We start from the raw sequence: 13069 nt of genomic DNA on the forward strand, positions 1-13069 counted from the left end.
GTACTCGGCTCTGCTCTCTCTGTCCAGCGCTCCTTCTGTTACCAAGGTGTAGAAATTTTCAACGGATGTTCTTAGAAGAAAGGGGAGATTGTCATCTATAGAACAAGTAACCTGTTGGTTATGTCCAGAATCTGCATCCGATACGCTGAAAACTGCCACTATGATCTCAGGCAGGTTTTCAGGGATGGGGTTGGTAAGTGACGACATAGTCAGTTCGGGAGCATTGTCATTCACGTCCAGGACCTTGATGACTAAACTGCATTTTCCTGATAGTCCCCCACCATCTGTGGCCTCAACATCCACCTGATATGATTGAAATTCCTCAAAATCCAATGTCTTTCTCAGTCGAATTTCTCCCGTATTTGCGTTTATTTCGAAGGGTTGGTTAACATCATCGACTTGAAATAGGGCATAAGATACCTGCCCAAAGGATCCTGCGTCTAAATCTCTCGCTGAGACGGTGAGAACCAGAGAGCCCACGGAGCTATTTTCAGGGACTTGGGCCTCATAGAATTCCTGAGCAAACTCGGGGGCGTTGTCATTGCTGTCCAAGACCACGATCTGAATTTTTGTGGTCCCAGACCGGGGCGGAGACCCGCCATCCAGCGCTGTGAGGATTAGCCTGAGCTCGGGCTGCTCCTCACGGTCCAACGCCTTGTCCAGTACCAGCTCTGGGGACTTCCTGCCGTCCTTGCGGTTCCGAGTGAGAACGTGGAAGTGAGGATTGGAGCTGATTTTGTAGCTCTGAAGGCTGTTGCTACCAGCGTCTAAATCCTGTGCCATTTTCAAAGGAAATACCTTTCCTGGCATAGTAATTTCTGATATTTTTAGTAGCATTTCTCTAGCGGGGAACTCTGGGGCGTGGTCATTTATATCTCTAATTAGCAAGGCAGCCTGAAAAAACTGCAAGGGATTTTCCAGTAACACTTGGAAGGGTAGCACACAGGGCTCAGTAGAGCCGCAAAGCTCCTCCCGGTCCAGTTTTTCATTTAGCAGCAAATCATAGGTCTCTGGATCAAACTGCAAATACTGCCTATTCCCTTTAAAAACAACTCGGGCGGCCCGGGCAGCGAGCTCTCCCATTGTGAGTCCCAGGTCCTTTGTCAGGTTGGCCACAAATGTGCCACTTTCTGTCTCCTCCAGTATAGAGTACTGAATCGATTCTGAACCTGCCTCCCACAAAAGAATCAATATAATAAAGATCACCACTTGCCTTTTCTTATGATGTACTTTTGTTTGCACCATCTCCATTGTTATGTCTGGTTCCAGAGGAAAAATCCTTTTCCAATCCCAATCACCACGTCCGCCGTTGACCCTCCAAAATGTCTGCTATAAAATTTCAAATTCGTTCTTATAATTTGTCTGGTGGCGTCCACTCCCCGAACACTTCTATCTTAGCTTTAGCTGTGTGTTCTGTATTTTTTTCTTGGGTTTCTCCGTGAAATGGAGTCCACTGAATGCAGAGCTTTTATCCACTCTCTTAGCCTGCACTGCCACCATGCGTTCAAATTAATAACTTCGTGGGGTGCTGCAGGTCAACACCACATCCAAAATCTGAGCATTAAAAGGTTTTTTTAAAAGTCAGTGTTTCTCAAACTGTAGTGTGTGAAACACATGCATAAAGACTTACCTGGGAGTCTCGGGGTGTTTTTTCAAAGTCAATTCCTGAGCTCCCCTCTAGAACTTGAATCAAATTCTCTGGCAGTACTAACAGAAATTTGCACTTCAGTCTTACTTCTTAAGTGATTCTGATGCGAACTAACACATTTAAGAATCATTCCCTCAGGTAATGTAAACTTCCTAAAACCAACTTTTATTCATTGGCAGTGCAGTTTATCTCTGAGGAGCAGTGTAATTTCTGAATCCAAGTATACTATTTAATTGTCCCATCAACAAACTATACAAAATGTAAAAGTTGGTTAGCAAGACCAATCTTAAAATAGACAATCATTCTCTAAATTATATGGCTAATAATATGATATGAACAACATACTTACTTTGTTTTGTGTGCACACCTGCACAGTACAGGGAACAATTAGGCTATTAGGAAAATTGAGGCCAAGAAATACTTATGATAGAAGTATCTAATCAAATTAAGGTATTTAAAAGAGGGACTAGGAGCAATCAGGTATCTGTCATAAGTAAGCATTTTAGGATTCCCTTCATTTTTGTATGGGTAGAAATGGTCATGATTTTATTAGTGGTCTTCATTTTATTGTAACTTTTGGGTTAAATTTCCCTACTATATTAAGTAATTAATCAAGGTCCAAATATATTGCCCTGTTGTAAGAGCATATGCAATGCAGAAAACAAACATTCAAGGATCACCTCTACCAGTCTCTCACAACAAGGATGACACTAGGTCCTATAAATATAGACCAAATAAGGTAGTGTGAAAGGTGAATTATATTTGAGTGGATACCTTGGAATTCAATGATGGTTCATCATGGCTATATTCATTCACAGCTCACCAATTTCTGCTCAGATAAATTGGAAAATGTATCTCTAAACTTCCTGAGAATACATTAAATGGGTCAGTGCATATCTGAGTACACAAAATACACCAAACATAATTCATTTAAGAATGATTTCATATTTATTGAGAGGTGAAATCAATCGAGTTCAAGCAAAATTCACTTCAGGTAAGGAGTGAATATGGAGGATTAAAAATGATATTTTTCAAAATACTTCAACTCTAGCTAAAATAAATAAAGGTAAATAAATCTAAACTCTGAACAGATGAAGTCATTTTGTAGTTGAAAAGCACCTCTATCTACCCAGAAGGATAAAATTAAGATCATTTTGTTTCACTTGATAAATGTTACTGAGAACAGACTTCCTTGAGGATCTGAATAACAAAATACACTGATGAGGTAAAACCAACAATCATAAACATCTTAGATGGGTTTAGTTTCTTCTCTGAAACAAAATTATTTCTAGCTCAATCCTAAATGCTTCCTCCTTTCAGTGGGCAGTCTGAGTTCTGATTCCAACTTAATGGCATCGCTGGCATCCACAGTGTCTTTTATTCACTCTCTTTGCCTGCAGGCATCCTCAAATACAGCTTATTAAAATATTTTTTCATTTTAAAGCAAATCTTAATTATTAGTACAGTATGTGTAAAAAATCAAGTTAGATCATTGAAGTGTCTGTGAGAGCATTACCTGTTATGATAGAGAGAAAGAAGATAGTATCTTTTTGTTATCTTCTTTGGTTTCCTCTTTTTTTAAAAATTTATTTATTTTTGGCTGCGTTGGATCTTCGTTGCTGCACGCGGGCTTTCTCTAGTTGTGGCAAGCGGGGGCTGCTCTTCATTGCCGTGCGTGAGCTTCTCATTGCGGTGGCTTCTCTTGTTGCAGAGCACGGGCTCTAGGCGCGGGGGCTTCAGTAGTTGTGGTTCGTGGGCTCTAGAGCGCAGGTTCAATAATTGTGGTGCACAGGCTTAGTTGCTCTGAGGCATGTGGGATCTTCCTGGACCAGGGCTCGAACCCATGTCCCCTGCATTGGCAGGTGGATTCTTAACCACTGCGCCACCAGGGAAGCCCCTCTTTTTTAAAAAAAAATTTTTTTTTTGGCTACATTGGGTCTTTGTTGCTGTGCACGGGCTTTCTCTAGTTGTCGCGAGCAGGAGCTACTCTTCATTGCGGTGCACCAGCTTCTCATTGCAGTGGCTTCTCTTGTTGCAGAGCACGGGCTCTCAGGCCTGCGGGCTTCAGTAGTTGTGGCACGAGGGCTCAGTAGTTGTGGCTCACGGGCTCTAGAGTGAAAGCTCAGTATCTGTGGCGCACAGGCTTAGTTGCTCTGTGGCATGTGGGATCTTCCCAGGCCAGGGCTCGAATCCATGTCCCCTGCATTGGCAGGCGGATTCTTAACCACTGCACCACCAGGGAAGCCCCAAGAAGATAGTATCTTAATGTAACCCCAAAAGATATCAGTTGGGTATGTGAAGAAACTGCCTTTTTGGAAAGTGGATTACATTAGATTCCAACAGGAAAATGCTTCTCAGTTGCTTTGATTTGATCGGCTAGAGTTGAATTGACTTTGCTTTTACAAACGTCTCACAAGGAATAATTCATTTCAAGTCTTTATTATGGAAAAAGTTCAACATATACAAAGTAAACAGCATAAACTTGCATGTACACATCACCCAGCTTCACAACATTCTCTCTTGTTTCATCTGTACTTTTTCCTCCACTTTATGCCTCCCACTCAGTGTTTTTTTTTTTGTATAGTTATTTTCTTTTTTTCTTTTTTTAACATCTTTATTGGAGTATAATTGCTTTACAATGGTGTGTTAGTTTCTGCTTTATAACAAAGTGGATCACCTATACATATACATATATCCCCATATCTCTTCCCTCTTGCATCTCCCTCCCTCCCACCCTCCCTATCCCACCCCTTTAGGTGGTCACAAAGCACTGAGCTGATCTCCCTGTGCTATGCGGCTGCTTCCCACTAGCTATCTATTTTACGTTTGGTAGTGTATATATGTCCATGCCACTCTCTCACTTTGTCCCAGCTTACCCTTCCCCCTCCCCGTATCCTCAAGTCCATTCTCTAGTAGGTCTGTGTCTTTATTCCCATCTTGCCTCTAGGTTCTTCATGACCATTTTTTTTTTGTTTTTTAGATTCCATATATATGTGTTAGCATACGGTATTTGTTTTTCTCTTTCTGACTTACTTCACTCTGTATGACAGACTCTAGGTCCATTCACCTCACTACAAATCTCAATTTCGTTTCTTTTTATGGCTGAGTAATATTCCATTGTATATATGTGCCATATCTTCTTTATCCATTCATCTGTTGATGGACACTTAGGTTGCTTCCATGTCCTGGCTATTGTAAATAGAGCTGCAGTGAACATTGTGGTACATGACTCTTTTTGAATTATGGTTTTCTCAGGGTCTATGCCCAGTAGTGGGATTGCTGGGTCGTAGGGTAGTTATATTTTTAGTTTTTTAAGGAACCTCCATACTGTTCTCCATACTGGCTGTACCAATTCACATTCCCACCAGCAGTGCAAGAATGTTCCCTTTTCTCCACCCCCTCTCCAGCATTTATTGTTTGTAGATTTTTTGATGATGGCCATTCTGACCGGTGTGAGATGATATCTCATTGTAGTTTTGATTTGCATTTCTCTAATGATTAATGATGTTGAGCATTCTTTCATGTGTTTGTTGGCAATCTGCATATCTTCTTTGGAGAAATGTCTGTTTAGGTCTTCTGCCCAATTTCGGATTAGGCTTTTTGTTTTTTTCATATTGAGCTGCATGAGCTGCTTGTAAATTTTGGAGATTAATCCTTTGTCAGTTGCTTCATTTGCAAATATTTTCTCCCATTCTGAGGGTTGTCTTTTCATCTTGTTTATGGTTTTCTTTGCTGTGCAAAAGCTTTTAACTTTCATTAGGTCCCATTTGTTTATTTTTGTTTTTATTTCCATTTCTCTAGGAGGTGGGTCAACAAGTATGTTATAGAGTGTTCTGCCTATGTTTTCCTCTAAGAGTTTTTTTTTTTTTTTTTTTTTTTTGTGGTACGCGGGCCTCTCACTGTTGTGGCCTCTCCCGTTGCGGGACGCGCAGGCTCAGCGGCCATGGCTCACGGGCATAGTCTTTCCGTGGCATGTGGGATCTTCCCGGACCGGGGCACGAACCCGTGTCTCCTGCATCGGCAGGCGGACTCTCAACCACTGCGCCACCAGGGAAGCCCCCTCTAAGAGTTTTATAGTGTCTGGCCTTACATTTAGGTCTTCAATCTATTTTGAGTTTATTTTTGTGTATGGTGTTAGGGAGTGTTCTAATTTCATTCTTTTACATGTAGCTGTCCAGTTTCCCCAGCACCACTTATTGAAGAGGCTGTCTTTTCTCCACTGTATATTCTTGCCTCCTTTATCAAAGATAAGGTGACCATATGTGCATGGGTTTATCTCTGGGTTTTCTATCCTGTTCCATTGACCTATATTTCTGTTTTTGTGCCAGTACTGTATAGTTCTTTTCTTAAGATAATGTTTACACAAATTGAAATGCACCAATCTTAACTGTATCATTTTTAACAAATGGATCCATCAGTGTTAAAGATAATGAACGTTTCCATGATTCACTGGGAACTGTCTTAATTATATTTTCCAGGTTAATTTTAATAATTATGTGGCAAAATATTGGTCTCCTCTGGACACAACACAGAAAGGTAAACAATGTAAAAAATCACCGTGTCCCATGCTCTTTCTTGCTTATGTATGCTAATTTGAAGTGACCATTTCAAGATTAATTTAGTTGTATTATTACCAGTGAGTTGAAATAGTACTTTAACTGATGAAACATTGTAAAGTGTGTTAAACTTAATTTTATTTAGTTAACTTATAACTGTTGCATAGCTGATCAAGCTGATTTCCATTTATATGCCACATGTGTTCGTTTTCCTTTCATTCCATTATAACATTTAAAAAATCTTCAAGTTATTAAAAATGAAAGGTAAAGACTAAACTTCAAGGATGGATTGAACCTCTTGGAAATCTTTCTAAATTTAGTTATGTGCAAGGAAAAACACAATTATTCAGGGAAAAGACAGAAATGATATATAAGCCAATAACTTATGAAAACCTTTCAACTGATGTGATATATGCAGCAGAAAAGTTTTAAAATATAAACAGTTTGATGCTAAACACATTTGAAATCTGAAATGGTTGGGGAAGATCATTCACTTCAATATATTTGAAAATTTTCCCTTGAGACTTTGTGTTTGACCCATGGATTAGTTAGAAGTGTGTTGTTTAGTTTCCAAGTGTTTGAAGATTTTCCTGTTGTTTTTCTGTTGATTTTTAGTTTGATTCCATTGTGGTTGGAGAACCCATGCTGTATGATTTCAATTTTTAAAAATTGGTTGAAGTTTATATTATGGACTTGTTTAAATGGTCTGTCTTGTATATGTTCTCTGAGCATTTGAAAAGGATGTGTATTCTGGAGTTCTTGGGTGGGTGTTCTATAAATATGTTGGTTGATGGTATTGAGTTTTCTGTACTCTCGCTGATTTTCTGCCTAGTTGTTCTGTCAGTTGAGATAGGGTTGAGAGAGGGTGTTTAAGTCTCCAACTTTAATTGTGGATCTATTTCTCCTTTCAGTTCTATCAGGTTTTGCTTCACATATTTTTCAACTCTGTTGTTTGGTGTGTACATATTTAGGCTTTCTATGTCTTCTTTTATCATTATATAATGTCCTACTATATCTCCAATGTCATTTTCTTTGCATAATATATTTTTCTATCTTTTTATTTTCAATTTGCCTGTATCATTATATATATTTTCTAATTAATTAATTAATTAATTTTTGGCTGCATTGGGTCTTCATTGCTGCGCATGGGTTTTCTCTAGTTGCGGCAAGTGGGGGCTACTCTTTGTTGTGGTGTGTGGGCTTCTCACTGCAGTGGCTTCTCTTGTTGCAGAGCATGGGCTCTAGGTGAGCAGGCTTCAGTAGTTGTGGCTCATGGGCTCTAGAGCGCAGGTTCAATAGTTGTGGTTCACGGGCTTAGTTGCTCCACAGCCTGTGGGATCTTCCCAGACCAGGGCTCGACGCTGTGTCCCCTGCACTGGCAGGAGGATTCTTAACCACTGTGCCACCAGGGAAGCCCCTGTATCATTATATTTGAAGTGAAGTTTCCTATAGACAGCATATGGTTGGTCATTTTTAAAAACCTATTCTGCCCATCTCTGTTTTAATTGGTGTGTTCAGACCACTTACATTTAATATAATTACTGATATGTTAAAGCTTAAGTCTGCCATTTTATTTTTTATTTGTCTATCTTTTCTTTCTCCATTTTCTTTTTCCTGTCTTCTTGTGGGTTATTAGAATGTTTTTTAGAATTCTACTTTGATTTCTTTATAGTGGGTTTTAGTGTATCACTTTGTATAGCTTTTATAGTGGTTGGCCCACACATAACTTATCACAGTTTACTGGTTGTCATTTTACCAGTTCAAGAGAAGGGTTGAAAACCTTCCTCCCTTTACTCTCCCCCATTTATATTGTCTTAAATATTTCCTCTACATACATTTTGAACTATATCAGACAGTATTATAATTTTGGATTCAACCGTGAAACATAATTTAGAAAACTAAATTCTAAAAAGGAAAAGGAAAGTCTATTGTGATTACCCATATTTTTGTTTACTGTGTTCTTCCTTCTGTCCTGATGTTCCAAGATTCCTTTTTTTATTGATTCCTTTCTGTTTGGAGAACTCCCTTTAGCCTTTTTTTTTTAATTTTTTTTTTTAGGGTAGGCCTACTGGCAGCCAATTTCTTCCAGGAGGATATTTTCACTGGACATAGAATTCTGGGTTAATTTTTCTTTTCTTTCACCACTGGGTTAATTTTTCTTTTCTTTCACCATTTTCTTCTGACATCCATGGTTTCTGATGAGAAATCTACTCTCATTCAGATAGTTATTGCCCTATGGGTAATGTGTCATTTCTTTCTTGCTGCTTTTAAGATCTTTTCCTTCTTTTTAGTTTTCAGAAATTTGACTGTGTCTTTTGGTATAAATTTTTTGTTTGTTTGTTTATCTTGCTTTGGATTTGTTTGACTTCTTGAATCTCTGGGTCTCTATCTTTTGCCACATTTGGAAAGTCTTCTCCTCTCCTTCTGGAATTCCAGTGACACAAATATTAGATCTCTTGGTATTGTCCAACAGGTCCCTGAGCCTCTGTTAATTTTTACACTCTGTTTTCTCTCTTTTGCTCAAATTGGGTACATAATTGCTATTGTTCTATCTTCTAGTTCCCTGACTCTTTGTCTTCCTGTTGTTGAGCTCATCTACTGTTTTTCATTTCAATGATTGCATTTTTAATTTGTAAAAATTCCATTGGTATTCCTTTATATTTCTTTATTTCCTTGCTGCCACTTTACATTTCTTTTCTGAGAATATTTTTTCTTTTGTTTCAAGCATGTTTATAATTGCTCATTGAGGCATTTTTCAGTCCACTTAAAAATCATTCTCAGATATTTCCAACATCTCTTTCATCTTGGTGTTGGCATCTTTTAATAGTCTATTTTACTCACTTCGATATCTTTCTAGTTGTTGTTATGACCCAGGTAGTACCTTCCTAGATGTGCCTGTACCCAAAAGGAACTCTTGCTCAAGTGCATGAGGAGATGTATTCAAGAATGCTTATAGCGGTATTATTATGGTAACAAAACTCTTGGAGCAACCCAAAAGTCAATCAACATTAAAATGAATTTAAAGGTGAAGGTGTATTTATATAGTGGAATACTGTAGAGTGATGTAAATGAATGAACTGCATTAACATGGATGAATTCAATACCATAATGATTGAAAAAAGCAAGCCCACAGATGATCCATACTACATGAATCCATTTATATAAATTTCAAAGACAGACAAAAATCAAACAATGTATTATTTAGCTATATATGTATATCTGATATAATTACAAAGAATAACAAGTAATTAATTAAAAATTCAGGATAGTGGTTGATTATAATGAGGGTGGAATATGTTATCATGGAGGCACACAGGGATTTCCAAGGTCTTGGTATTGTTCTAATTCTTAAGCTGGGTGATGAACATTTTATTATTTTTATTTTAAACTGCACATATACATTGTATACACTTTTTGGAATGTTTAATAGATTTCAAAATTGAAAAAAATAAAAACAAAAAAGTAATGTCTTTAGGGTCAGGCTGCCTGGACTCAAATCCTGATTCCACCACTTACTAGCTAGGTAGCCTTGGGCAAGTTACTTTAATTCTGTATGTCCAGTTTGTTCATCTCTAAAATTGGCATACCAATTGTACCATTATTTTGAGGATTAAATGAGATATGTGTAAAGAATTTAGAAAACAGTAAGGTGCATAGAAATTGTATAATAGTAATAATAATAATACATTGTATGTAACATATAATTTTAATAATTATTAGTTTCCCTCCAAACCTTCCTTCAAAAACATTAAGGCTCATTTCTAAAGAAATAAAAGAAAATTTTTTGGAGAACACTAGGATATTTATTCCTGACACTTGCCGGGCCACATCCTGAAAAGAGTTCTTTGCCCATTCATCACAATGCCCCTTAAAGTAAAGTCTGATATTTTATAAACCTGGCTCTGCACTACCTCACATGGAGCACCATGTCAAAATTTCCACTCAGGACAGAAACTTGGGTGCAGACCACCTTATCACACAAAAGCAGAGAAGACTTGGGACTTCCCTGGTAGTCCAGTGGTTAACACTTCACCTTCCAATGCAGGGGATGCAGGTTTGATCCCTGGTCAGGGAGCTAAGAACCCACATGCCTCACAGCCGAGAAACCAAAACATAAAACAGAAGCAATACTGTAACAAATTCAATAAAGAACTTAAAAATGGTCCACATCAAAAAAAATCTTGAATAAAAACAAAGCAGAGAAGAGAAAACAGCAATTGCTACACACCAGCTACTCAGTTTCTTTTTCTTACATATGAACAGATAATCTATCACCAGACATATGAAAACCACAAATGACACAGAAACACAAAAAGAGAAATGCAATCTCCAGGAAACAGATCATTCAGGAAATAAAGTGAACTTTGAAAATCCCAAGTGCTACTATGGAAAAGACACAATGAGATAATAAGAAAACTCTTCGGGATTTAAATATGCCACTAAAATTAAAAATTCAAAAAAAAAATTCAATAAAAATACTCAAAATAAAATGAGGGACTAACTCTAAGTTAGGATATAGAGGAAAAACCAAAGATGTAAAAGAGAAATATAAGAAAGATAGAGAAACAATTTAACATGTTTAATATCCAACAAGTACAAGTCTCAGACAAACATAACAAGCTAAAGTTAGGAATACAATTATTAAGGAAATAATACTAGAGATGAAAAAATCCCAGATATGAAAAGGCACGAATTGTTAGAATGTATAAAACATTGAATGACATAAGTAACATGTAAGACATTTATGAAGTGGAAGTGAAAACTAAATGCATTTTCAGATATGCAGAGACAGAGAAAGTTTATTTTTGTGCACTCTCTCTTAAGAAGCCACTAGAGGATATACTGTAGCAAAGAGAAGGAATTAAAAAAAAAAAAGGAGAAGGAAAGAAGGAGACTTTCTTGAACCCTACCGCAATCACCTAACATAAGCCCAAATCCTCTAACTCCTTTGTAGGGCACTGTTACTTAGTTGACCCATGGTTCCCCATGGTGTGCAGTCTCCCTCATTATAAGTCAGTAAACCCACCTTTACTGACTATAATGTTCTGATATAATGTGTTCCTGGTGATCTTTACCTGCAGGGCATTCATAATTTATATGGTCATTAAAAGTAAAATTTTAACATTGCTTTTCAGGTTTTAAAACATCTATAGACAAACAAGGAATTCTTAGCTACAGTTGTAGAATGGGTCATTAACCCTAACTATATAAAAGTAAAAGCGCATTTTTGAGAGGTTTGAAAGTATAAGGGAAAAACAAGTAACAGGAAAAATAAGAATTCTATTAGTTTCTTTCATCCAAGAAAATCAAAAGAAACTGTTGTTAGTGGAACAATAAATGGAGCTTCCAGTTTGAGCAGAGAAGTAACAGAAAATAGTGAGACAACTATATGTGAAGGATGTATGAGAGAAATTTTAAGTACCAGATACCAAACAACAATAGCATGAAATTAATTGTTTAAAGTTTACGAAAAAGTTACAAACATATTCTTTAGTGATAAGAAAGTGTTTAAAAAGTTAGAAAATGAAGGTTTAAAAGTGCTTTCCAAAGGGATAAAATGAAAAACAGATAATACCAGGTGTTGGCAGGAATGCTGAGGAACTGGTATATCCAGACACTGCTGAAAGCAATGTAAACTGGGACAACCACTTTGGAAAACGATTTGGAAATATCTACTAAAAGTGGACATGCACTTACTAAATGAGTAGCAATTCCACCCTTAGGTATATGCCCAACAGAAATGCATATACATGTTTGTTGAAGGACATGTAAGAGAATGTTTATAGCAGCATTATTCAAACAGCCAAACGTTGCACCAACCCCAATATCCACATACAGTAAGATGGGTTATAAATTGTGACATATTCATACAGTGGAATACTATACAGCAACAAGAATGAAGAACTAAAATTAAAAGCAGTATCACGGATAAATGTCATAAACATATTGTTGAGAAGCCAGATGCAAAACAGTTCACACTCTACTATTCCATTTATATAAATTCAAAACAGGCAAAACTGAACTATAGTATTGGAAGTTGAGATATTTGTTATACTTGAGCTGGTAGTGATTTTAAGGGGTTATTTGTGTGGCACCTGGGATGCTAATAATGTTTCGTTTCTTCAAGATGCTGATACCAAGTATGTTCACTTTCTGAAAATACACTGAGCTGTGTTAAGGATTTTTCACTTTTCTGTATGTATGTTATAATTGAAATAAAATATTCATTTAAAGAATTATTTGCCAGTAGGATGAGAGCTAGGAAAGAAGTGTAAATAGAAGTGTTGGTTTTCATCATGCTTTCTCACGTATTATATTTGTTATATGAATGTATTCCTTTGCAAACAAAATGAATATTTAAACATTTTAAATTTTTGCTATTTAGCATCAAATAACTTAGAGCGTGATGAAACAGAATGAATATAGAGAAAACAATATTTTATTAAAACAGTTCATTGCAACAAGTACCAACGGAAGGAGCAAAAATTTCAGGAAAATCAACAGCATGCAAGGATTTGGAATGGCACACTATAAATAAATGCAATGACAACAGAATTTAGTTTTCAAAAATTGGACAAGGGAAAGTTAAATGGACTAATTCATTACAAAAAGGAAATCAAGGCTATATCGGAAGATGGAATTTTTCTCCATGACGCCTTCAAATTCGGTATCTGGGGAAATTAGAGATAAATGACAAATACCTTGCATCATGATGAGATCCCTAACTGAATCCAGAGCTATTCCGGAAGTTGGCGTTTTCCTCTATTTCTTCACCAGCGCCCTGGGTCGGGAGGTTGGGGAGAATCGGCTTCAAGAATTTAAACTCATTTAACCCGGAGCCTCCCGTCAGACACACCTCGTACTG

At 37.2% G+C, this 13069-nt stretch overlaps 1 protein-coding gene across 1 annotated transcript in view; it reads right to left on the minus strand.

The window, feature by feature from the left end:
- Positions 1 to 13069, minus strand: part of LOC113606785 (protocadherin beta-5-like) — a 21206-nt gene that overhangs the window by 6062 nt on the left and 2075 nt on the right. The window contains exons 2-3 of the mRNA XM_027081408.1: positions 12931 to 13066; positions 43 to 1169 (exon numbers count right to left, since the gene is read on the minus strand). Coding sequence (XP_026937209.1) covers positions 43 to 1169; positions 12931 to 13066 — 1263 coding nt within the window. The remainder of the gene's footprint in view (positions 1 to 42; positions 1170 to 12930; positions 13067 to 13069) is intronic.

Source organism: Aethalodelphis obliquidens, unplaced genomic scaffold (assembly GCF_003676395.1).
Source record: "Aethalodelphis obliquidens isolate GAN/ISIS:26980383/991018 unplaced genomic scaffold, ASM367639v1 scaffold45, whole genome shotgun sequence".
Classification (NCBI taxonomy): domain Eukaryota; kingdom Metazoa; phylum Chordata; class Mammalia; order Artiodactyla; family Delphinidae; genus Aethalodelphis; species Aethalodelphis obliquidens.